Below are 27,649 nucleotides of genomic sequence, written 5' to 3'. Positions count from 1 at the left end.
TAGCACCAATTAATACAAAGATAATAAGGTGCATTGCAGCATATGCCACACTGGTGACTTTCAAATATGTGAACCATCCCATGTTACTTAAAACAAAACTCCAGGCAAATAGGTAAATACACAGATAAAGAAAAATATTTGGGGTTGTTTTACCTGCTAAAGGATTTGTATATACATCCATCCAGTCCTGCATTTGTCACAACCGGCGAGGCATATGACCTATTTTTATGTTGCTGCAGTTAAGTAAGGCTATGTACACACGTGAGATGATTCTCATCTGATTCTCGTCTCAGGGCTAGTATCCAATGAGAATCTGACATGTGTACAGTGGCCAATCCGATGTTGTTCAGAAATCTGTCTTGATGGATCTACGTATGACGAAAAAAGAACAACCGCAATGGAAGTGAAGGGAAAGAGTGTGGTGGGGTGCTGCTCGCTCATTCTCCCCCCTCCTCTGCCCATAGAGCAGAATGGTGCTGTATGTACAGTGCTCGTACACCAACAAGCTTCCCTCTTTTTTCTTAGTAAAATATGTCTATAGATGAAATGTTACAGTTATCACTAATATACAGTATTTATATAGCACCAACATAATATGCAGCACTGTACAAAGTCCATAGTCATGTCACTAGCTGTTCCTCAAGGGGGCTCACAATCTAATTTTAATACAGTCAAAGATCAATGTTGAGGGGAAGCCAATTAACCTAACCCATGCAAACACAGGAAGAACCTGCAAACTCCAGATAGTGTCCTGTCTGAGATTTGAACCTGGGACCCAGTGCTGCAAAGGCCAGTGTGCTAACCTCTGGGCCACTATGCTGCCCATATCAGAGGCAGAAAATTCTTTGACAGATGTAGTCACATTTAGATGATAGGAACTCAACATATTTCATGGCTAGTAAACCCCTTCTTCATGAGTTATACATTTCATATTTGAGCAACTGCATAATAAAATTTGCTACAACCAATATTCAGTTTTTTATTTAGGTTATCTTATGCATAATGTTAAGTTTTAGGTAGCCTGTTCTGTCTTTAGGATCCATACATTTACTCTAACATATTATTTTTTATTGGATTCTTAGATATGAGAAGATGCATGCGAAATGTGATGTCCTATTACCACAAGCGCAGCAAAGTTAGCCTCAAAGAAGAAGACTATAATTTGCTTGTGCCTCTGGTGCAGGTCCTCTTCACCACATCTAATCCCAGCAGCTCACTGGAATCAATGACTACACTTTTAGTTGAGCAGTATGTTACTTTCATGGATTCACGACCAACTGTTATGTGTCAGAACAAAAAGGTAAATATCAATTTAAATTATTTCAGATTTGTTGTGCAAGGAAACTGAACTACAAAATATGTTCTTATAATTGATGGAATCTCAGTTCTCTGAATTTAGGCGGACCTTGTATTGATGATGGGAGAGTCGGACTTCTGTAATATATCCCAAAGATTCTCAATCGGGTTAATGTATGGGTCTTTGGTAGCCAAAAATGTGAAAATGATGTCTTTCGGATCCCTAGCATTGTCATTTTGAAATAAGCCAGTGCCATCAGGGAAGAAAAATGCATTGATTGAAAAACCTGCTCATTCAGAATATTCAGGTAGTCAGCTGACCTCAAATTTTGAGCACATAATGTTGCTGAACCTAGACTTTACCTGGTGAAGCAGTGTATTTAAACATATTTTACAAACATTGCTTAATATAAAATCTAATTAGTAAGAGTGGCAATCCTTCCTGATGTATAATAGTTTTTGCCACCCAAATAATATAGTATGCAACAATAAAAAAAGAAGCTGGGGTTTTTTGGCAATAAAAAATTTTTATTTTGTGATCAATTTAAACAACAACAATCAGTGATATATATACAATAGTTGCAAGTGGTCCTCCTTATTGCTACTTCATTGGGTGAACAGACCAATTAACTATACATATTTGATCCCTAAATATATGGAATAATGGTCAAGTTATAAGTCTCTTTTCCTGACGCTTTTTGCCATGTGGCTTCCTCAGGGGTTGCTTGAGTCCGTTAACACTCTATATAAGACACACTACAGATATCTTTTACAACAAAATCTCAGTAAAGTAAGATGCTAAGTACAAGGTAAATATATGTTTTGACAGATTAATGACAAAGAGGTGTCCAATGACAATATCAATCAACAGCCTATGTGGAATTATTAAAAAATTTACATATGTTGTGCTATGTATCCCTATTTCCGTGAGAGGAGTCAAAAAGTTTCTGAATGTTAAGAAGCATGATTGTATATTGATAGATTGACTATGTGCTTGTATTTATATTATTCCATGTATCTACAGTAGGTGGTATTAGATGTAACGATATGCAAATAAAGAATGTATTTTGTAGATGAGTTACTGTTGACCAAAAAAGGAATGCAACTTGTTATGAGCGGATGTCCTTAAAAAGAGGATAGAATATATATATATATAGCCTATATAATACATTCTGGGGGGAGAAGTAAGTTGAAAATGTGATATGTAAATATCTAGCTAGTGTTTGGTGGGTCAATAATGTGAAAAGTTTAAAAGAGGTTAATTATTTAAGAGTTTAAACATTTTATGCTATAGGCTATATCATAATAAATCATAGTAGTGTGGCATTCCACCAAGAGGGTATAAGGAAGAGAGAGGTATTTTGGGATCATAATATTATAATATATGCTTACCTAATTAATGCAGACAAAAACAGAGAAACTGACACTTACCAAAGCAGAGTGTAATGCAGATTCTGCTCTTGTGCTCTTGATAATACGGCAGAAAGGGGGCTGTGTTGATCTGGCTCCCTGGCTAAAATAGGCGAGGAGTCAGCATTGTTCGTGTCTAAGTGCGTGTGCGGGAGTGGCCGGACCTTCTGCACATGCGCAAACATGCGGGTGAAGTGCTTCCTCCCTTCCTTGGTGTGGTGGTGAGCACGCGCGAGTCAACATGTTCCACGCATGTGCATATTGTGTATAAATGATTCTCTGCCCCCCAGATCGCCCATACTGTCTATTGATTCGCCCCTGTGAGGTTAGGAGGCGGATCAATGCTCCGTTAAAAATCTAGGGAACAAGCGGTTTTTAATTCAAATTCAAATTCAATTCAAATCTTTATTATAGTGATGGTCTCTTTAACTTCATGTTAAAATCATGAATCCATTTTAGGAAAAAGCTTAATTTTAAATAATTAATGTGTATAACTAGATAAAAAAGTGCTGACTGCAGATTATCTGTGTGTTCAAAAGAAATAATGTCAACTTCAATCTATAAAATACAAATGTGTAACCTGATTAAAGTAATGAAATCTTTGTTCATTTCCCTCAGAGACTGTTTCAATGGCGCGGCAATGATTTACCAATTTCTTCACTGCCAGCTGGCATAGACTAATTGCAGAGCTAAACGAATAGTAAAAAGCACAGTGGCAAAACCCAATTCATAATCCCTGGTTCAATATTTAATAAAGTATTATATCTAAGAGACACAGTTCTAATGTTTTAAACAAATGAAAGACAAATTGGAAAAACATTTTACGTTTTAGAGGACTTATATGTCTTATATGACTTATATGGCAATGGGTAGTATTCTTACTGCAGAGTAACTTTGAGAAATACAGTAAGTGGGGTGATCTTACATACCATATATATATATATCATAATCCATTTAGGCCAGGTGGGCTTTGTTCCATTTAGAGAAATCTGGAAGAAAACCCCTAAAACTTCATCCTTAATAGATTAGGAAGCAAAACTGAGGTATGGCCCTACCCCATAATGAATTATACTGTAAGGTATTGTACAGGTAGGGTCAGCCTAATATAGCTGTGAAACACTAATACATAATAATTAAAAATGACATATTATTTAATTGTAATTCAGATCGACTGCAAAACAATAATAAAATTATTTCTTCATTTGGGCTTTAAATTACCACCAAACTGAACAGCAACTTTAAATAAGTGATTAGTACTGCATTATAGTTGTCTGTTTACAAAATTAGCTCTCTAGATGTGTCTTCTGATTTTGCTACGAGAATGATGCCTAATATTTCAGTGATGTTATATTCATATATATGTTATGAGTATTAAACAAGGGTGATCCATGTGTGGACAGTATAGCTTCATGATATACTGCCTTTGTCATCATCTATATATACAAAAATTGGATGTATGTGGGTGTGTATGTTCCACCATCACTCGAAAACACATGGAGACATTTCAACCAAACTTGCCATACATATGACTGAGACTCATGTAGGTGCACCAGTCATCTTTGTACAGCGTTGTGCTATATGTCAGAGCTATATTTGGATGTATGTATGTATGTGTGTATGTGATCACTTGGAAACGCATGGAAACATTTCAACCAAACTTGCTATACATATGACTCAGACTCATGTGAGTGCAGTGCTGATCTTTGTACCGCACTGTGCTATATGTCAGAGCTATATTTGGTGATCACTAGGAAATGCATAGAGACATTTAAACCAAACTTGCTAGACATTTGACACCGCTGATCTTTGTACAGAGCTGTGGTATATGTCAGAGGTATCTAAATGTATAATAATAGTGTGTGACTGTGGGGGGACATTAGAGTGTCAGCTCCTCTGTACAGAGACTGATGGGTCTAGCTCAGTGTTTCATTGTACAGCACTAAGGTATATGTCAGAACTATATAAATCTATTTATATNAAATTGTATTATGTATGTATGTGTGTATGTTCAACCATCACTCGAAAACGCATGGAGACATTTCAACCAAACTTGCTTTACCTATGACTGACTCATGTGAGTGCACCAGTCATCTTTGTACAGCACTGTGCTATATGTAAGAGCTATATGTGGATGTCTGGATGTCATCACTAGAAAACGCATCGACACATTTCAACCAAACTTGGTAGACATATAACTCAGACTCATGTGAGTGCACCACTGATCGTTGTACAGCGCTGTGCTATATGTCAGAGCTACAGTATATTTGGTGATCACTTGGAAACAACATAGAGACGTTTAAACCAAACTTGCTAGACATAGTGCACCGCTGATCTTTGTACAGCGCTGTGGTATATGTCAGAGGTATATTTGCTTGTAAGTATGTATGTATGTGTGTATGTATTGTTCAGTGACAGGGTGCCTTTTGCTTATATTTTTACATACTATTTTTTTTCAATCCTGTTGTATCGATGTAAAGGATTGGAATATTCATGCAAGACAGAAGTATTCTTAGCAAATTAAAAAAGTGTGACTATTACAGTCTGTTTTTCCCAACTCATTTCGCCAGAACTGGCTTCTTCAGGGGTATAGTTGATGGACTGTGCGGTCTGCATATAGTGATTTGCAGTATTTAAAAGGTACAAAATTGAGAAGAATAATCAGTGTGGTCGTTTGGACTGAGATCTATGAGGTCTTCCAGCTCTCTTAGGAATAAAAAAATTCAAAGATACCAGAGATTTGAAGTGATAGGTATGTCCTGTTTATCCATGATGGGGAATATATGAATTCCTCATATTTTAGATGTGGGTGCTTTAGATGCTTGAATTATCCCGATCAGAGGTAGATAATGTCAGTCAATGTTCCCAGACTCAAATGCTGAATCTGTGTAGGCAGATGCGAGAACCATCAAAGAAAGGGCTTTCTCTATTCTGTACTTTTTAAATACTGCAAATCATTATATGCAAACTGCACAGTCCACTAACTATACCCCTGAAAAAGCCAATTGTGACAAAACGCATCAGGAAAAATACGACTGTAACATTCTGAATTTGCTAGGAATACTTCTGGCTAGCTCAAATATTCCAGTCCTGTGACAATACAACAGGACTGGTGATATTTTATTTGATTGTGTTATAATTATATATGAACTATAATTATCAATACATAATTAATGTTCTAAATAACTTCAGACTCTAACCCCTTACTTTCTCTGATTTCTCACATACTCCAGAAAAAGAGTAACATTTTTGAATTGTAAAATAAAAATGAACCGTGAAGCCAAGATAAACATATGTTTGCTTTCTGCATCAAGTAATTTTACTATCTAATGTTTTACAGCTGTCAACTTGGCAGCTAAGTATTTTGGCTGGTAACTCATTACCTTGTAGTAGCAACTTATTATGTAGTGTGGTGGTGAGAAAGTCGCCTTATAGCCATCATTAGTGGTGTTGCTATTGAAGTCACCAGAGTGGGTAGGTATTCTAAAGGAGATAGATGAGGAGTAAAGAGAATCAAAAAGTAAAGAAGAGGAAGAAGAAATAAAAAAAACTAATTTCCGCTGTCAGCCTAATCTCTATTTAACCTAAGTAAGCAATGCAAGGATCCGATGTTGAATAAAATAATAATGCTAAGTTGTTGTTAAGCAAATATTTTAGATTACCATTAGCTATTATCTAGATAAGTTTAGTTTTGACTAGTGGAGGATTCTTGCATACAAACAGCTTTACACCCTCATGGAGCATGCACCACCTTTCTCCCCACTCTGCTCTGTCTTTCACTTCCAAATTCTTAGCACTACTTTTAATTATAATATTCTTATTACCTTTTAGCGCTGACATAGGAGACTAATGCACACTCCAGAACATGCATTGAATGTCTCTTTTTAGTCCACATATAGGTTGACATTAGTATTTATATACCTGACCTTTTTTGCTCAACCAGGATGAAACCACTGATGCCGAGGCTTTCCAGTCCATTGCATTGTCTTTAGAAAAAACAGAGCCAAATTTGGCACGTGCAGTCCAGAATATCTATAATTCACAAGGTGGGTAATAGAGTATATGTTGTTATATTTTTAATCTTTTTCCATATATGTACAGTTTTCGTTCATGTGAGAATTGCATGGGCTTCATGATAAGTGATAGTGTTTAGTTATAGGTTTTATCCATACATACATTTACAGCTCAGCTGTATAAGTCTTTTTTTTCTGGAAATGTCACTGCCATGTGATTTTTATTTACTTTTTACTACCTTCATTTTAAAGAATTAAATCATGTGTGGGCATTATATACAGTATATTCACATACCATCAGTTCACCTCTATGGAAAGAAGACATACCCCTTGACCTCTGGCTAAGTTGTGATGTAGATCAAGACTTTACTAATTGCACTTGGACAAGGGGAATAACTATAGCTAAAGCAATTTATGCAACTGATAGAACACCCAGCAGCACTAGGGACCACCCAACACTGTATGAATACATAATAATGTGTACAGGTTACAATAGCATTTGGCCAAAACATTTGGACAAACTGAATGCATAAGCTATTTTGGAACCCATATGACATTATAAAGAATATAATTAAGGTTATGTATTTCTTGAAGGATTGGGTGTGGAAAGTGGAGAACAAGAAGTCCCCTAAAAGTTTTGCTATCCAACCCCAGTATGCAGAGTTACATGTCATATGTCATATTTAGTATATTGTGTTTCCAGGTGCTGCATACAGTCATTAGAATGCCATTAATAAACAAGAAAAATGTGTAAAGCCACCAAGATCACTTTGTAAAAATGAAGAATTACATTCTGAATTTTTGCCTGATCTACTGGATGCATTTATTTATGTACAATAAACTTCCATTGTTAAATTGTCATTTCTGGTAACTGGCTCTTGCAGGGTATAATAGTGCTCTTATTATTTCTCCAACAATCTGTACAAATCTACATTTTCAAGTTTGGTTGCTCTCTGAGCATCAATTGTTCATTACAGCTAAGCTGATAAACTATTATTGAATGTAATTATGTTTTTGTTCTTGGTGATACAGCTGAGGATCCGGAACATGCATTGACACTTGCTATGAAGAGCATATTACAGCCTGTCTACCAAGTCTTCTTTGTCGGTAGGAAGTCATAAATATCCTATTGAAAAAAAGATAAAATTAGATTCTAGTCTAAAGCTTGTGTTATCCTAACCTCAGAACAAAGAGCACATCTTGAAATGAACAAATCTATTGAGACTTCAATACTACAGATATGGTTGTTAGTATATGTATTAGAACCCTATAGAAAATCTTTCTAGACCACTGAGAAATTATATCAAAAATGTAATTCTAATACTAAAATCTGTACCAGTCTTGAAATCAGTAACTAAAATTGCAGCAAAATAATTACTTTAATAGCCAATTTAAAACAGGCTCTGATCTGCAATATACATTCTTTTTTAACTAAATTTATATAGCAAATTGTGTTGATGTCTAAATAAATAATTACAAAGACAGATAATGCTGAGATTTCTGGCTGCTGTGCCATAGGGTAGTACTATGCTGTGACTTTGGTTAGTCTCCTAAACACTAAGCTACTAGTGCTCCTTAGCATTGGAGCAAGGGATGGGTGATCCTGTTCTGGGTCTGATGTTGAAAAGACTGCTCATGACCCCAGAAAAAGATATATGCCACTCTCTGATACTACTTTTGGAAATTGTCTGTTGCATGTGTTGAACTTTTTTGGGTCCTCCCTGGACAGCATTTTAAGTGTGGATATATCATAATACTGAATAAAAGCATAGCTACTTAGTGTATTGATGGTTTTCTCTACATATGCAAACATCAATATTATAATCTGAAAGACACCTGTAAAAGAATAGATTGACATTATAGCGACTATTAAGATGTTATTAAAGTGCACCGCTCCTGCCCTGCCTGTTCTTGTCATTAGATTGAGCTTTAGGGTCTTTATGTAGCATAAAGAAAAAGTTAATAACTTTTTATACTTGTGCTTGTTTGGCATTTGATGCATCATTCAAAAAGTAACACTGCAAACATGTTTGGCATGTTAAAGAAAATTGAAGCCTTCTGTGTGGGTAGATGATACAGCTGGTAATAGCTATAAACTCTCCCCAACAAATATACTTACAGGGTATTTGTAGGTAGTAACTATTGGTGTGCAAGTATATTTGCAGCCCACAATCAGAAAAAGAAACAGCAAAGTAACATACTCATGTTTTCCAGAAATTGGTATGCTAACTACTATTATTTTACTTTTGGAAAACATGAACATGGGACGAAGTAACGCCTTTTCCCTGGCGGAATGCTGAACAGGCTGGTAAGAGCAGCTACTGAAATAACCACCTGCCTGAATTTCAAAAGTCCAAAGTGGGACCTTAGTTCCACTTTAGGATTGCCCATGTTTTCTGGTTCCAACACATCTTTTTCAAGAACTGACTGTTTACCGTACATGCTGCCTAATATATCCCACTTTCTAGCAGATGCCACTTTAATAAATAATAAGAGTTGGTCACTTTACCTGTCAGTGGTTTTAATGTTTTGGCTGATTGATGTGTGCCTTCTTTAAGGAATAAAGATTAGACAATACCTAATAACTCTACTATGTTTTCAAGAAAACACCTTGTTTTGCTGCAGGTTATCTGGACATGAATACATTGCTGTATGTGTGGGATCAGTACATTCTTGGACGTGATGAGCCAAACTTTAACTGCCTGCCTGCATTTGGCTTGGCCTTTCTCCTTCTGCTCCAAGGTCATCTGATTGGGTGCACTTCAGTGAGTACTACCAGCCTACATTAGGATTCTGTATGCATGAATAGTAAATATTAGTATGTTTCAATAAACTACAAACAACAACATAGAGCATCAGCATTCCATTACTTAGTTCTAGCATGCAATTAATTGTTTTCAATAATTTTGCAATATTGATAGTTATTATTAATAGTATTATTATTATTATTATTATTATTATTAATAAACAGGATTTATATAGTGCCAACATATTACGCAGCGCTGTACATTAAATAGGGTTATTCTCACTAGTATTGTAGATTAGACATTGTAAGTGTAGTTAGCCACAAAATAAAGCTACACTTACCTATTACATATGCCAAAAAGCCAAAAAGACAGCGTATTCCTACTGCTATGAAGGCCTGGAGATCTGAGATATTCCATCAAGGGCTCTCACAAACTGAATTTGCTGTTTCAGCTTAGCTCTTATAGGCAAGGCTTTTAAATCTATATCAATGAATCATCCACAAGACTACAGGAGATTAAACATTTTTGTGTTCCCTCCCATTATAGTAAATAATAGTGGCTTATGTGAAATGCCAAGTTTCATAACTGAGCCCGGAATAAAATTCCCATGGTTGACGAAATGTAGTCCCTTCAAAACTGATTAGTGCCCTTGACTGGAGTTATTCTCTAGGTGAAGATTACAAAAAATCATCATATACCTTGGAAAAAGTAAACATACTTAGGCAGTATTTTAAAATTAAAAACAAGCTGAAAACTTCAGGACATAATCATTGTATACACCCTAATTCTGTAGCAGTGACATAGGTTTTTCTTACTTGTCGTTTAATCAGTCAACTTAATTTTATTCTATATTTCAGCACAGTGAAATAGAAGCAGCACTTAGAATGGGTGGACCAGGCTTGTCTGTTCAAGATTTTCAGACTGTGATAAATAAACATTTTTACCAGGATCTTTACAGTGCACTAAACAAAGGAGGGAACAGCCAGTTACCAGTGCATGACCCAACACAAGGTACACACATGTATAAAGAATGATTGGATTTTTATGGTTTGCACTACAGGGAACTACATTCCCTTTTTTATGGTGTAAGAATGAAGGATATGTTGAAATATATATTTATAGTCGAACCATAAACAGAAAATGTAGGTCTTATACTGTAAACAGCTAGGATAACAATCAAGATCAATTTTATGCTATATACTATATACAGCTAAGATAACTATAAACAGATAATATTATTATTACACAGTATTTTATATAGCGCCAACATATTATCCAGAGCATTACAAAGTCAATAGTCATGTCACTAGCTGTCTCTCAGAGGAGCTCACAATCTAATGTTCCTACCATAGTCATATGTCTTTAATACAGTCTAAGGGCAATTTTGAGGGAAGCCAATTAACCTAACTGCATGTTTTTGGGATGTGGGAGGAAACCGCAGTACCCGGAGGAAACCCATACAAACACAGGGAGAACCCGCAAACTCCATGCAAAGAGGGCCCTGGCCGAAACTCGAATCTGGGACCTAGTGCTGCAAAGGCCAGAGTGATAACCACTGAGCCACCGTGCTGCCCATTTTATGCTATATATTAGGGTTATGTGCTATATATATCTGGAATAACCACAAAAAGCAAATACCGAATATATACTGTCTACAACCAAGAAAACCACCAACAGCTGCTATGGGTTAGGTGCTGTATACAGCTAGGATAACCACCAACACTATATATACATATAAAAGTTTAAACACTGGGCTAAGATTATGAATATTTAGCAATACTTGATTTCTACATGAATACCAAGTTTGTTTTCTTTCTATTTGTAGCTTCTTCACAGTGGAACTATATTTCAAAAGTGATGGCACCTTTAAGGACAAGGCCACAAGATAGACGAAAAGCGAGGTAAATTAATTCTCTGCAGTCAAGTGTCTAACGCTAATTGAATTTTATCTACACAGTAAAAATTGCCTCTGTTAAAGTGTTCAAATAAAAAAGGAAAAGCTATAAAGAAACTTTTCTGAAAATAAATTGATCTTGGAAATAGGGCCATGAAGGTTGAACAATAAGTCAGCCTATTAGTCATATAAATGTCATTGTTGTTGACTTTCTGTCTCTCATCATTTGTGAAATTGCAGAGAAGAACGAGAATTACTGAGAAGACAAGCTGCAGAGAAGGAACAGATAGAGCAAGAGATAAGACGTCAGCATGAAGAAGAACAAAAAAGGTGAAAAAACATTTTAACATTAAAAAGAAAATTTTATTAGGCAAAAGATACTCTAGGAATGATAACATTTGAATTGACAAAGAATGACTAGGAATACAATGTGAAATTTGCTCGTTTTGGACACTTTACTTGAGGTATAAGGATGTGGAAATCCCCAAAAACAACTGTTTATTTTGCAATATTGCAACTTTTTACCCTGGAAAGAAAATTCTACTTAAGTGCTAACTGTACCTTATGATGATTCCTATCACAATTGCCATACAGCAAATACATCTACCCTCCTTCTTTTCCTAACATAAATGAAAATATTTGGTGCACTTGGTCCTCATCCTTATTATTTTCATCCAACATGGCTCCCACCCCTTGCATAAATTTTCAAACTAGGGGACCACTCCTAATCAGGCATAATTAGGTTTTTGCAAATGGTTTTGATAAAAATGCTTTACAATGTAAGAATAAATACATGGAAACAATTCTTTTTTTTATAAGTTCCCCCTTAAAACCATGAGGATTTTTCAGACAATCCAAGACTTTAGATCAATCCAATATTCACATAAAATATACTATTACAGTCAGGATACATTAAGCAGCAATATTTTCATGTGATATTTGTTCCAGAGCAAATAGATGTATGAATATAATCTCTTCTAATCACAATGATAAATAATCTATATCATATCCCAGAAACTTTAAAAACTCATTTCACAGTGACATTGTGCTGCTTTTTCAAGAGATATAGGAGCCACATATATTTATTTTGCTGAATCAATTCAGGGATGGGACAGTAGTAGCCCAAAGCTACTGTCCTATCCCTAAATTGTTATTCTGAGAATTTGCAAGTAGAATTTAAAAGGGGTTGCAGGAGCTGTCATGAAAGGCTCACTTGGAAAAAATTGGTTCTATTGACCTCTGGAGGAACCCTAGGGTAACATGGAATCCTGGTTGAGAAACTCTGGTGAACAAAACATCTGAACAAAACTCATTCTCTTACATTTACAATTTCACTGTGAATTAGTGAGTGCCAACGCTGTAGAAGCAATTGAGGCAGATATTGATTAATGTGACAGATTACCATGACGTTACAGCATTATTTAATTTGCCTGTTAGTACAAAGCACCGAACTCCCTATATATCCTGTTTGCCAAAGACATTCCTAACACGGCAGTTGTCAGAAGAGAAGCATTATGTCATTGCTGGAGTTCTGGATGCAACCACATTATTAGCCCATGTATTATTTCTTTTAGTATGTAATAAGCCTTCTGGGAGTTTAAAGCAGAGATTCCACAAGGAATCACAGAATAAGTTTTGGGGGTATCCAGGTTGAGTACTGGATACATTTTCTAGGATCCTAAAAATGAGAAATGACAAAACAAATATTTAGGATAATAAAACACCTACATGGTATATAACCCTTTTTAAAGGAAACCTAGATAAAAAACACAGTGGTGCCTTCTTGCTGTCCTTCTGAATACTAGTTGCCTGTCTGCTGAAATATTTTAAATCACTGACCTAGAAAAAGTATAAAAAAACTTGTTCCATGCCAGTGACTAAAAAAGTTTTAAAGCTAACAGATCAGCATAAGAACCAGACAACTAAGGTATCCAGCTGGATGGCTGCAATTGCCTCCTGTGTATTCCTTACAATGTATTTAGTAAAGACTGATTTCCAAAATCATATTATAGGATACAGTGTGGTTCAGTAACAATTTTAAGTTGGTGTCAGTTTGCATTTAAATATCAAGTGTTACAAAATCTTTAGGACAGTTTAATATCCTTAAAAGGCTGTCCAAACAACAAAGTGCTTGTCCTTTTTATTGTTATCTGATACAGCATTTATCTACAACCACAGTAAAAAGTAGGAGACTTAATGAAGCCACAGAGAGATAGCGGAATGTGATTAGCAATACCCATATGAAAGAACATCAGGAAGACTAGTCACCTATTTAAATGATTGAGCATTGGACCTTTAAAATCTTTTGAACAAGAGAGACTACATCCCCCCATCCACACACTCTCACAATTTGTACCCCATTTATTGTGACTTCTCAATTTCTTTGCTGTATCCTTACTTGCTGTACATAAATCACTTGTATGTCCACGTCTAGTATATGGGTTCAGTTCCGACACTGCACTGTTTAATATAAGACAGCAAATAGTCCATAGGGGGGCAAATCGATTCATAAACAAAATGAAAAATTAAAGAGTTAGAAAAACTTTAAGATTGTTTTGGAAAACATGGACTTGAGGCATCCCACCATATCCATCCAGGTCAAAGTGACAAAGGACCTGACTTTTTAAAGCTCTCCAAGACTGGAAACATAGACATCGGAGAACCGGAGTGATACAGAAAACCTGTAATGGATCTAGTGTAGGATTGAAAACATTTGCTAGGAAATGATTTTAGAAAATCTATTCCAGGTTTGCTGGATCTTGAGGTTCTCCTATGATAGTCTATATTCTCCATTCTTGGAGCCCTTTAATAATTTGGGTCAAAGTCCCTGCAAAGGGCCCCTGACCCCATCATTCTCACCTTTCCTATACCCTTTAGATGATCATTTCTGAATGCTGAATGTAACAAGTACCGGGTGAACAAGGGTATTCTTTAGTTATGTTTTACAAAGGGCACGTGAAAAGATTCCACAAATAAACATTTTATTCCAAGGCCCATGCAAGAGAACATTATCAGCTAGGTATAAAAACAAAATTTTCTTACAATAAGTGCCTATGTACATGGCCTTTTGTCTCTTTCAAAACTTCTTTTCTCAACATGAAAATCAAATAAAAAGCAGCTTGATGACAGGTAAATTGTGAGTCAGAAGGATTTCAACTTAAGGTCTAATGCATCTATCACCAAGATCTGAGTAATCTCAGAACCATCACAAGCTGATCTTAAATGCAAGCTAAATCCACCAAAAAGACAACTGTATCTGCGCTTTGACACAAGCATTAGATTGGTAAAAATGTGAAATAGAATTGGATGATTTCTTATGGCTCAAAGTGCTTATAAATGTAATATAGATTTGACTGTCCTTTGAGGGTCTGGGTCCTCTATTATAGAAACATTTGCAACTAAAACCCTTGTGACTTTATTATGCCCATAATGTGAGTATTTTTCCAACCTTACTAGGGAATTATAAAAGGTGGGGGAGGGTTACAGCCTTTTTTTAAAATTTGATGGACAAAGATTCAGACTTCATGGTTTGTTTTGGTAGGGAGATGCCTTGCTCCCTTCAGCCAAGTCTTCTAGCAATTACTAGGACCCTGGTTGCTGTTGGTATGCAATCTGCTTAGCCAAACAAATTATTACAGGTCGTCCCCAGGTTAAATATGAGATAGGAACTAAACTGAAAACTGTCAAAAAAAACGGTTACTCTCAATCTCCCCCCTCCCCTTCAAGCCTCTGTCCTGCACGTGAGCGAGCAGGGAAGCCCTGTTCGTATCCAGGAGTCGTCTGTATGTTAGATGTCCTTGACTCGGGACTACCTGTATTAAACTTCTACATGTTAGGCAGTGCTTTACAATAAATAGGGGTTGCAAATGACAAGCAGATACATACAATGACTCAGGAAGAGTCCATGCTTAAAAGAGCTTACAGTCTAAGAGGTGGGGAGAGCAGTAAACAATAGCTGGGGGATATTTAATGGTGCTTAGTCTACAGCAGTCAGCTTTGGAAACATATGACAATGATTTGGTCAGCTATTCTACGTTTTTTACTCATTATTAGTAATATTTTTGTAATATAGGCAAGAGGAAGAAAAATTGAACAAACTGCTGGAAGACACCAGAAGGAAATTTGCAAAGGAGAAAACTGATCTTGAGAATCAACTCAGACAGGTTTGAGTAATGCATAGTTTCACTAAATAATATTATTTTCATGTGCCTGAATCTTTATTTAGTCCAGTTGTGTACAGGGAGTTTTACAAAATACCAATTTTCAAAACGTAATTTGTTGCTTATATTCTAATACAGTTTATAGACACAAATGAAAAAGTAATTTTAGATGTATAAATATTTTTTAGGATAACTCCTACACGTGGACAGATTAGCTGATAGATGGCTTTATTGAATAGTATACTAATAAAGACAGTCATGATGATATGAGGCACAGTGTGTATGTCCTGCCTTCTTCCATTACCTGAATATTCCCTTTATCCAGTCATCAACTGTACTATAATCATTCAAATCACAAAGATTTTCTGGCTTTAGGATTTTATATTGTTTCAAATTCTGGAATCCCAATAAAGAAATAATGAGGAGCAGAGGGAGATGGAATAATAAGATGTCAGAAAAAGTAAAAGATGCTTTAAAGCGTACCTAAACTCAGAAATTTCACTTTACATAAAAGGGTAGACAATTTTTTATGTAAAGTAAAAATTCTGTTGTTTTGGTTTTTTTTTAACTGCAACAACCTTTTTTTCGACTAGGCGATCGAGAATGAATGGAAGCGCAAGGAATCAGGCATCCCGGAAGGCTCTTGGGTGCTCTTTCTGTGCCTGAGCATCTCGGGCATGTGCAGAAGGAGCCTTTTCGCGCAAACAGAAAAATTTGCCGATCTCACGCGTGCACAGTGAAATCGTCAATTTTTTTTTCATCCTATGTCGCTCAATCTCGCGTCTGGGTCGGGTGACCTAGGATGAAGAACCAGGAAGAAGAGAAGGAGATGGCGGTGCCCGGGACCTGATGCAAGACACCCCCAGATGAATCTGACTGCCCTGCGGTATTGAAGGTAAGTGGGTTTTTTTGCCAGTTTTCAGTAAGTAAGGTTCTTAAGGTAAGACATTAAATGGCAGCTGGCCTTGCATGCATGCATGATTGAGTTACATCAGTTGTATGAACACAGATGCACATGTGAAGCATGTGTGTGCATATTTTTCAGTGTAGCTAGAACAGATGAAAACTTTAGCAACAGGTATTGGCGAAGTATATTAGCAAATGATCAAAAAGTATACCCAACATGAATAACTAATATACCAAAAGAGACATCAGGGACATAATATATCAAAGACTATTTCAGCTAAACTGGGCTCATTTTTTTTTAGCTATAGTTGGCTATACAGCCAACAGTGGAACACAGGGTAAGTATCTTGGCTTCCTTAATTTTGTTTTAGGGCCTATTCACTCTTGTCCATTTTCCTGTAGAAAAACAAATGCATTGTACAGAATGTAAATTAACTTCTAGTGGAAATTCTATCCTATGTGGTTCATTCAAAATTTTAAGGGCCTATTCACACCTACTCATGTAGGAAATAGGCCCTGAAATGTGCTGATTAGAAAACAAAGATGTTCTTGTTCTTTATTGTATATAAGACATTTTGTGATCATTTTGTTTTTTTCTTCCAGGAACAGCAGCACAACTATGAATTAGAAAAGAGGGCAACTAAACAGATAAATGACTTGGAAAGTGAAATTAGAAGGCTGTTGCAGCAAAGAAGGGTAAAAGATCAATCACTATTAAATCAAGCACTTAACAATGCAATGTGCTCAGGAAATAAGTTCTATAGAATGAAATAAAAGTGTGTTTCATAGATTTTTATTCCAGAGAATATTACCCAATTTAAAATTAAAGCAGCTTTATTTTATTTCCAAGAATGTTCTATTTGATGGCTATTGTTAAACCATATGTGTTAACACATCTAAAAAGGCCCTCAATTGAATGAAACCTATCAGTACGGAGATTGTGAAGCTGCCCTTGTTAACATGTTGTTAAAGGTACATGCTCCTGTAATGTCATCTTTATCTTTGCTTCACTATTTACTCACCTAATACAAATATATACATCAGAGATGCCCTCATTTAATGTATTGCTTACTATTACTAGATTTTAGGTGCTGCTGTAATTTATGATCATGTGACTATAGAATGTAGACACTTCTATTTTGCACTGTATTTTAGCAAGTGTATTGGTGTGGTCTGCTCCAATATTTAGAAAACAGGAACAGGTAAGAAACTGAAAAAGCATTTTTATATTTAAAAAATGTGTTTCACAGTACTAGACTTGTATACTTCCAGGTACTGACTTATGACATAGTGGCGGATGTTATACATTTTGAAGCTTTGCTTTATTCCTGTATGCTACACATTGGTAAATGTTGTTTATTTGCTGGATTTGCATAATGGAAGTTTAAAATCCAATTATTGTATCCGTGTTACTTATATACAAGGGGTGCTGAGAAGTTTAAAGAATGACTAATAAGGTACTGACCTAGATCTGTTAAATTTACATACTATCCAACAAGTTCACCTTAAAGTTCAACACACTTGGCATATAATAGTTAAATTAAGTTATTAAGTTTAGGTTTAATGTCTTGTTACTGAAATGCTGCTCTGCTTGTGCTATCACCTCCAATCAAAAATGTCCTCCCTTTCCCATTAGTCAAATAGAGCAAAATTTGGTGGGTAGAGTGGATGGAGAATGTACTGATACCCCAAATTCTTTTACTATCTTGTGAGCCTGGTGAGAAGGTGCATTGTCTTGCAAAAAGAAAGCAACTTACCATAAATCCCCTTGCCATTATTTGTTCAATCTTTTTTAATTCAAGTCTATTGGCACTGCAAGTTATAATAGTACTCACCAATACCTCTACACCTTCCTCATTCTGTGACCTTTCCTGTTGACATTTGGGTCTGCAATTTTTTTGGTAATAGAGAACCTATCACTATTAAGACTGTTATTTAATTTCATAGTCATAGTGATGTAGCGATGTACCATCAACAATGATTTCCCAAAAAAATGATCAAACGATCACTCAAATAGTGGTATCCACTTGGCTGTGAGGTTCGCAATACCAATAATTCTCATGAATTCTAAACTCATTACATTCCCTGAATATTTTCTCTATTATGCAAAATAAAATTGACAATCGATAACATCATGTCATGAACAATGATTTTAGGAGCTGATGCCATAGAAGGCTCTTGCTGCACCTTTGTTCATCCTGAAAGTTGAAACACCGCTTCACAGTTTATTATTAAAGGCACTTAAGGCTTCCATCATACAGTTATGGATTTGTTTTGGAGTTTTCTTTTGCAGCAACATGAACTTCTTGTTGTTTGTCAATGATTTGAAAAAAAAAATTAAAAAAAAAAGTGTTACAATCCTGCAAATTCACACTTTTTAATATACAACACCAAGTAAATCTGCACCTCTTTGTAGACCTATGGTATACCAACATCAGTTCATGTATTTGTCTTTCTGTTTTAGGTATCTTTTAGTGGACACTCCATAGAAAGGTAATGACATGCAAAGTGAAAAATGCTGCAAAAATTTCAAGCACTCTCTCGTCAGTGTGTGTTGGGCCTTGGTGGAATGATCTTATCCTTACAGCTGCCTTAAAATTTCATCTGCCCTTTGTGTTTGTGGTGGTGAAAAAGGAGACCATGTCGCTTTCAGGGACTGTGACACAACGCAATGCAAACATAACCATGTTCCACAAAGTAGTTCCCAACAGCCTCCATAATGCTAGATGGGATTGGTTGGTAGCATGAATGAACATGCAATCTAAAAGGGACCTCTGATATTTGTGTTACTAAAGCTAAGTAGGTACGTCCAATGATTCCGGCCCGATAAACGTCTCAGGGCCGATATCGGACGAGACCCTGGCGTGTGTACAGTGTCAGTTGTCCATCCTCAGAACGACTGTCCTGGCAGATCCACAGATGATGGACGAGGAACGGTCCTAATGCAAGGGAAGGGGGAGAGCACGCAGCAGGGTGCCGCTCTGTCGTTTTCCCCCTCACCTCTCCATAGAGCAGAACGGTGCTGTATGTACAGCACTTGTTCATGCATCGTGCAGTCCTTAGTCATTGGAAAGGATCGTGAAAGATCCTTTCCAACCACTATAATTGCACGTGTGTATGCGGCTTTAGTTATATTCACTGCTGATATATTTGTCACCAAAAGCTAGCTGTCTACTCTTTGCTATGATTAGTCAAAGTACAAAGAACTCTTACAGAATATAAAAAGGTGTAAAACTTAACTTGCATTGCATGGAGGAGGGGAATTAGAGTATGAACTAGTCTGTACTGGATTTTATTTAGGAAATGCTGCAATAGTGCTGTGAATTTGTCTTTTTTTGTCCCATTGTATACAGAGAATAGCTGTAATGATGTAAACCTTACTTTATATTCCAGTGTAGTGGCTCCTCCACCTTCAGTGAGTTCACAGACGCCCCCAGAGAGAAGACAAACACCTACTTCATCATCTCCTGGACGGGAAGCTGGTTTGTACACAAACTTGACATTTTCATGTTAATTCCAAATCTAGTATTTTTTTTAATGGAGACTTTTGTGATGTTATGTTCACCTACTTCATTTTTTTATTTCAGTGACACTTCCCACTTTTAAAGAAGTTCATGGAAAAACAGCCAACACCGTCATACTTGACCTGTTAAAGTGCATGACAGAGTCTGCAAATATGTGTAAGTCTGAATTTAAGTACCTTTTACAAAGAAATAAAAATACAAGCAGATGGTAACACTCAGCAACAAAGTATCTGTTAGAAGTACACATTGGCTTGATGCAGCAACACTGACACCCAGTGATCATTGTGTATATTGCATGTGTACTAGATGTCATGGCCTTTATCCTGGAATTTACTTATTATTATTACACAGTATTTATATAGCGATAACATATTACTCAGCGCTGTCATGTCATCAGCTGTCCCCAAAGGGGTTCATAATACAATGTCCCTACTATAGTCATATGTCATTAACACAGTCTAAGGTCAATTTTGGGGGAAAGCCAATTAACCTAACTGCGTGTTTTTGGGATGTGGGAGAAAACCGGAGTCCATGCAAACACAGGGAGAACCTGCAAACTACATGGAGATAGCGTCCTGGCTGATATTCGAACCTGGGATCTAGTGCTAAGGTCAGAGTGCTAACTACTGAGCCTCCGGGAACAGTAAGTAAAGTAATGTTTGCTTTTCTGCTTTGGTTGAGGAATAATACAACCTTGAGGGTTGGACATGTAAAGAAAAGAGAGTAAGGAAAACTTTTCTGAGGGCTTTAGAGTTGTAATTCTCCTTTACTTTTTCCGCAGCCCACCCGGCATGTATCACTGCACTGTGAGCAAAATGCTTTCGTGTCGGCAAAAAATTGTCAGGCACATTTAAACAATCAGCCCTCCTCAAATGTTGTTACGGGTCACGCAGCTCACGCTGCACATGATGACACTTCCCAAGCTCCTAGGCAGCTCAGCCACTGTCCAGTATTGAAGCACACATGCTTTCATTAGTTATTAATGCATCAATAAATGCAATAAATGCTGATAGGGAAAGAAAGCAGATTGGCAACAGGGGTCGTCAGCTTGGTGCTTGTGTATCTCTATCCATTCAAAAGGTGAGGAGATGACATGTAAGTAAAATTGAAACTGCAGCAGAGAAGATCAGGTCTCCTGCCTTGCCTGTCAAGATTATGTTTGTGGCAGAGCCGTAAAAATCTCAGGACAAGGTAAACAGAAATTAACCACCTGGGCATTACACTGATGTCTAGATTTCTGTTCCAAAAGCGGTACACTGTTTTTCATGATTTTTTTTTTTTTAAATTGTAGACCTGTAACTTACAGAAATATGTCCGAACAACGGTCTAGTAGATATTATGAACATAAAAAAGGTTTAAAACACACAATCATGTAAAAAAAAAAATTACTTTTAATAAAATTAAATAAAAGACACAAAAATCAGCTTAAACAAGAATACATAAATAAATGAAAAATACTGAAAATGCGATAATTCGGTATACTGTATAGTAATATATTTTTCTAAAACACCTCCCTAGTGTCCAACGTCACATACCTATAGACAAAACCACATAAATATATTTTCTGTTATTTTGTATTGGATTGGATACAGGAGTTTGTATCCAATACAATACAAAATGAGAGTTTGAATTTACCAGTTATATACTTTGTATTTATTTTATATTATTTTGTATTGGATTGGATACATGAGTTTGTATTCAATCCAATACAAAATGAGAGTTTGAATTTACCAATTACATACTTTGTATTTCTTTTGAATTATTTTGTATTGGATTGGATACGGGAGTTTGTATTCAATCCAATACAAAATGTGTTTGAATGAGTTTCAATTTGAATTTCCTGCACACGCGCCAACGTCATCGCCGAGGGACACGTACACGCTTTGGATGGAGAAGAAGCCGGCCGGCTTTTTCTTCTCCGCCGGCCGGTTTCTTCTTCTTGGAGAAGGCACCCGACGCTGGAGGTCGACGCTGGAGGACGACGCTGGAACACGACGCTGGATGATCGCAGCGGGACCAGGTAAGTGATCGATAAACCCGAACTTTTCTCACTGTATTTTCATACAGTGAGAAAAGTTCGGGTTTATCGATAATTGTAATTTTTTTTAACCCGAACCAAGGTCGGTTTTAGCGGTAGGGTGGTTAAAATCCTTTAGAAGGCAACGGTAATATATCGTATGTATTAGGCTGTTTGCTTGTGGTTTCCCCTTAAGTATGACACTATTACTAAACAGGAAATATAGTTCAATGCCTATTTTTTTTGTTTGTTTTTTTTAGAATATTTACATTACTTCAAACTTGTTTTCTGTAATTCTTTTTTCAAAGTTATTAATGGCCAGACTGTAGCAGAAAAAGATACTTTAAATGCAATTACAAGAAAACACCAAAAGAACTACAAAGAGGATGTTAAGAATGCAGAGGTAAGTTCTGTTTATGAACTGTATGCAGCACTAGATAGTGCTGTGGATATTACATATGGGGTATGCTAGTAATAGTGCCAAGCAGAAATTGGTGAATTGTTTTTCAGGGTACAAGGCTCATCTCAGATGTGACCTCTTTATTTGAGAGCAGTAATTTGTACGGAGTGGTCCACATGGTGAAAAAAAAGCAGAACTAAACTTGGTGGGTGGTGAGCTTCTGCCATAATCAGCAAATATACACAGCAAGTCTCTTTTGTCACACGGTACTATCTCCTGGTGTTTTTTTTTTTTTTAAGGTCTGCTAAGTCCTAGTTTACCCTCTAGTTTTACAAGACATACCCCATAGCAAGCACTATAAGTGCCCCTTTGACAAGGAACATGCATACAGACAGTTGACAGGCAGGTAATAAATGAATAGACTTAGAACAAGATCATAAGACATAAGTTGTCACCAGGTAAAAGGGCACAGCAGAAGGAAGGTGATTAGAATATTCAAGGACAAGTTTAGAGCATATATACAGAGTGCCTGGGTCATGGGAATGGGATGTAAAGTAGCCAAAGAGTTCTGTATTCCCGCAGGTTTATTCATGTTAAGTGGGAGCTGGAAGCACAAGGACATTGAATATTTTATATTTATTCTTATTTATCAACCTAGTGGTAAATATATCAGGAGGGAGGAGTAAGATGATTCTTTAGTGCTGGTTTTTCCCCCACTTCTGAGCGAACTAAAACTAAAAATACCTACATTTTTAGAACGCCACTTGGCAGATGGTGCATGGAAACATTGAGGATGGGTGATCTCTAAACTCCAAATTGCCTCCTGGCACCTTTCTCAGTGCTACTGCTCCCTGTGCAGGATCTCTAGGAGTGAAGAGTGCAGTTGGGGGAATATTTTTTATCAGGACATAAAGGTAGGAGGAACAAGAGTTGTGGAGGGATTTGAAGGCAAAGCACAGGAGCTTGAATTTGATTGAAAGGTGAAATGGAAGCATGTAGAGAATTGCAAAGAGAGGATGTTACACAGGTAAAAGAGGCAGGAGCAGAAAATGTTCTGAATGTGGGGGGGGTTGCGGGGGTAGAGGGCACAATCAAAGGTGACACCAAGACAACAACAACGTGCCTGAGGGCCGAATAATGGAGTTATTAACAGTTAGAAATACTAATGTCAGCGAGAGATTTGGAATGTGGGGGGGGTTGATAAGTTTTGTTTTATCCAGGTTGAATTTAAGAAACCTGTCAGCAATCCATGATAAGACAGCATGCAAACTTATCCAGGAGTGAGGGAGACAAATCGGGTGGACAGATAGCTTTGAATGTTATCTCCATACAGATGATACTGTAAAGCAAAGTAAGATATGTTTGCCAAGTGAGAAGGTGTACAGGGAGAAGAGGACAGGTCCAAGGATGGACGCTTGGGGAACACCAACAGGGAGGAGAGTAGGAGAGAAGGAATTACCATTGAAAGTGTCAAAGTGTCATCAACAGTGTCAAAAGCAGAGGAAAGGAGAGAAAAGTTATCTTGAGACTTAGCTCTGATGAGGTCATTGGCCACATTATTAAGAGCCGTTTCAGGGGAATGGGCACCTCAAAAACCAGACTGAAGAGGGTCAAGTAGAGAGGTAATATTATTAGCCAGTGTTTATATAGCACCAACATAATATGAATGCTTCACAAAGTCCATTGTCATATTACTGTCCCTCAAAGGAGCTCACAATCTAATGTCATGGTCATGTGTCATTAATGTAGTCTAAGGACAAATTTTGAGCTAAGCTAATTAACCTAACTGCATTTTTAGGATGTAGACACAGGGACAGACACAACATACAAACTCTTTGCAGGTAGAGTCCTGGCCAGGATATGAACCTGTGACCTAGTACAGGAAAAGCAAGAGTGCTAACCACTAAGCCAACCATGCTGTGAGTTGGTGCTCAGACAGCGTGTCTTTTATGGACAAGTTTTTTCCACTAAATTCAATGGCCTAATGAAACCATCAAGAATATTAGAAAGTCCTTAGGCAATGTAACACACATGGATGTACCCAACTGCTTTTAATCCCAAATTAAAAGTGAAAGGTAGATCTTTTAGCTGATTGCTTTACATCACTTAGCTGTCAGAAAATCAGTGTTACTTTAAGCATGTATTTCAAGTGGTTTTACGTTCAGTATCACAGATTAATTCTGATATAAACTAATATTTTACGTCTGGTAAAGAAACAACAAAATTTTGTTTTCTGATTTTAGATTGAACTATTTGGTCATGAACTAGAACCAAATGAGCTGGATTATATAGAAGAACCCAAAAGAACAAAGATATTAAACAGACTATCTCAAACAATAAAAAGACGTACAGATGCCCGCTATATAGCTGCCATGAAAACAGGAGATCAAAACCTACCAAAAAATGTGACATACATAGATCAAATCTAACAAGCCAAGGTTTGTCTTTTTTAGTTGCGAACAATTTCAGTATTTATACTTAGCAATTTGTGGAAAATATGACAGTCACATCTAGTATGTGATAATTATTATCATGCAATAAACATGATAGTGATTAGTCTTGTCTGCAAAATTTTATCCTAAAATAAAAAACAAAAACTCTGTACCTAGAGGTTATTTTTTTAACTTCCACCTAACAAATGCTTGATACTTGGATGACTCAGGTTTCAATACTTACTGAATTACTATCCCCAAACCATCATGTCAAAAGTGACATTAAAATTTGCATACTTTTTTCAGGCAAGTGATGCAGGCAGCTTTTAAAGATGAAAGGCAGGCAATTAGCATCTTCAGGACACTTCAGCATTAGATGGCATATTTTCCCAATTCCAAACCATGTAAAGCATATCAAAGGTGACCAGCTGGGAGCCTGCCAGTATCAAAATGATTAAAAAGCCCCTAGCCACACAAGGGCAACGCATGCATTTTGCTTAGTGGAGATGTTTGCAGCTCCAATGCCAATGGAGCCAGTTTGCTACGTGCTTGGTAGTGACTATGCATTATGTGCAGAAGATCAAAAGGGGAAAACACAGAGGATCCTTCTCCTTAGCGTGGCATAGTAGATGAATCCATGACATGTGCATCACAACAGACAACTTTGCTGCTGTAAACTTGTTAAGATGTAAAATATTGGGCATTACAATGATGAAAGAGCGGTAGCAATACATAGTGATACTAAAAACAAATACCGTATTTTCCGGCGTAAAAGACGACTGGGAGTATAAGACGACCCCAACTTTTCCAGTTAAAATATAGAGTTTGGAATATACTCGCGGTATAAGACTACCCCTCTTCCAACGCACACCAAATAAAAATCAAAAGGCAGGGCACAGACAGCCAGGTGCTTTATTAAATGCCGGCATACAGCCAGTGCCAGCCTACACTGCTCCTTTAAGGCGCGCTCCACACTCAACCCGAAGACGCACAGCCCTCCGAGTCGAATTGGCGGGTTCTGGTGGAGAGCCAATCCACGCTCCACTTCTCCTCCTCGAGGTGCAGGAAGATGTGTGCAGCTTGCTTCCCCTTGCTTCATACTCCCCGCACAAAGCGGGGACTCGGCCGTGGCACCCCCCACCATATGCGCCGGACATATGAAGCAAGGGGAAGCAAGCTGAAGGTAAGTACCCGGCCTATAAGAGGACCCCGGACTTTGGCACAGATTTTTCGGGGTTAAAAAGTCGTCTTATACGCCTGAAAATACGGTAGGTTCTTGATAAACAGGAGAATATAGGAGACACAAGGTCCTTTTCATGCATACGATGTATAATATTACAATGTTAATCTGCTTGTTTCTGTCATACTGTAAAAGTGTTTTATTGTTTCACCCGTTATTGTTATTGATAAATTCTTTTGTCAAACCTATTTTTCTTTAATAAAAATGTAATTGAAATTAAAACAAATAGGTTTGGGGAATTATTTCAAAATATAAACCCCCACCTATCCATTAGACACCTTCCTATGCCTTCATGTTCTTTTACAGCTACTCCCCCAGTGTTCTGTATTCCAGTACTTCTCAGTATGGAGAAGCATGTGATACACAAAAAGCCTCTCACAATGCAGAAATTTTGTTGCAAGTATCCAGCCACGAGCCTCTGCTGCACATCTGGGTAGGGTCATGCCACGAAGGGTGCAGCTTCTACATCACCTGGAGAAAAGGCACTTTGGAATGGAGCAGTTTCTGAGGAGAAAGCAGCGTGAGGGTGAAGGTGAATACTGCATTAAAAGCGAAGTTTTTTTTTTTTTTTTTTTTTAAATCTTTAAAGATGACAGCTGGTGTTGGTATTTTAATTCTGGGCCCCCTGAAATGAAGGTATACAGTGTCCTTAGCTGAATGGTCATGAATTCCCAGTAAAAGATTTTGCATTATTTTATTAGCTTTCAATAAATTATTTAATCTCCATTTCTCATGTTAATAATTATTGGTTGAAATCTGATCAATCTGGAATCCCTGGTCCACTGCAAAAGTCCAGATGTGAACCAAGAAAATATGGAATGTTAGAAGCTACAAAGGCAATCATCCGAAGGTCATATAACAGAGTATGAAAGCACACAAGAAGTAAGCAATACCCTAACTTTTCATGGTATTTCATCTCTTTCAGGTATAGGTCCTTTGGTGGCCTCTGCCACAGACCACTTGGTTTAATGCTACTAAGATGGGAGTACTTCATAGGTATCAAACAGCCCATATTTGTGAATTGGAGAATAAATCATTATATTTATTCAGAGACCAAATCTAGGAGGCAGTAATGCACAAAAGCATAATGACCCTCATCTATGGGTTTCCCCTAAGAACGACTGCCTAAAACTGCAAGTTCTCTTGTAGGTAAAACCAATAACAAATGTACTTCAATCAAGTACTACCGTGTTTCCACGATTTTAGGACATCCCCATTAAGTAAGCCACTCCCGATTTTTAAAAAAATAATTAAAATAAGACACTCACCTGTTTATAAGACAGCTCCAGATATCTGATCCTGCCTGTGTGTCCTTTATGCTGGCTGCAGCGTGTGTGTCCTTTATGCTGGCTGCAGCCTGTGTGTCTTTGATGCTGGCTGCAGCCCGTGTCTATTCCTGAGCCAAACTGAAAGTAAAAAGCCTGCACACGATTCTGAACAAGGAAGCAAGCTGCTGATCCCTGCACTAACGGAGATCCCTGCACTTAATTACAGGTAAGTGATCAGAAGGGGACAATGAAGTCAATGAAATACAGTGATCAGAAGGGGACAATCATTTCATAGTGATCAGAAGGGGACAATCATTTCATAGTGATCAGAAGGGGACAATCATT

At 37.1% G+C, this 27,649-nt stretch overlaps 1 protein-coding gene across 1 annotated transcript in view; it reads left to right on the top strand.

The window, feature by feature from the left end:
* Positions 1-26,262, top strand: part of LOC140344104 (uncharacterized) — a 30,803-nt gene extending 4,541 nt beyond the window's left edge. The window contains exons 6-19 of the mRNA XM_072431041.1: positions 1,083-1,300; positions 6,647-6,749; positions 7,749-7,823; positions 9,342-9,481; positions 10,321-10,474; positions 11,289-11,364; positions 11,598-11,687; positions 15,430-15,520; positions 17,027-17,119; positions 18,888-18,916; positions 19,817-19,905; positions 20,011-20,103; positions 22,273-22,367; positions 24,608-26,262. Of these exons, the coding sequence (XP_072287142.1) occupies positions 1,083-1,300; positions 6,647-6,749; positions 7,749-7,823; positions 9,342-9,481; positions 10,321-10,474; positions 11,289-11,364; positions 11,598-11,687; positions 15,430-15,520; positions 17,027-17,119; positions 18,888-18,916; positions 19,817-19,905; positions 20,011-20,103; positions 22,273-22,367; positions 24,608-24,793 (1,532 nt within the window). The 3' untranslated portion in view covers positions 24,794-26,262. The remainder of the gene's footprint in view (positions 1-1,082; positions 1,301-6,646; positions 6,750-7,748; positions 7,824-9,341; positions 9,482-10,320; positions 10,475-11,288; positions 11,365-11,597; positions 11,688-15,429; positions 15,521-17,026; positions 17,120-18,887; positions 18,917-19,816; positions 19,906-20,010; positions 20,104-22,272; positions 22,368-24,607) is intronic.
* The last annotated feature ends 1,387 nt before the right edge of the window (positions 26,263-27,649 follow it).

This window comes from Pyxicephalus adspersus, chromosome 1, assembly GCF_032062135.1.
Source record: "Pyxicephalus adspersus chromosome 1, UCB_Pads_2.0, whole genome shotgun sequence".
NCBI lineage: Eukaryota > Metazoa > Chordata > Amphibia > Anura > Pyxicephalidae > Pyxicephalus > Pyxicephalus adspersus.
This window is presented reverse-complemented; position numbering and strand designations above follow the sequence as displayed.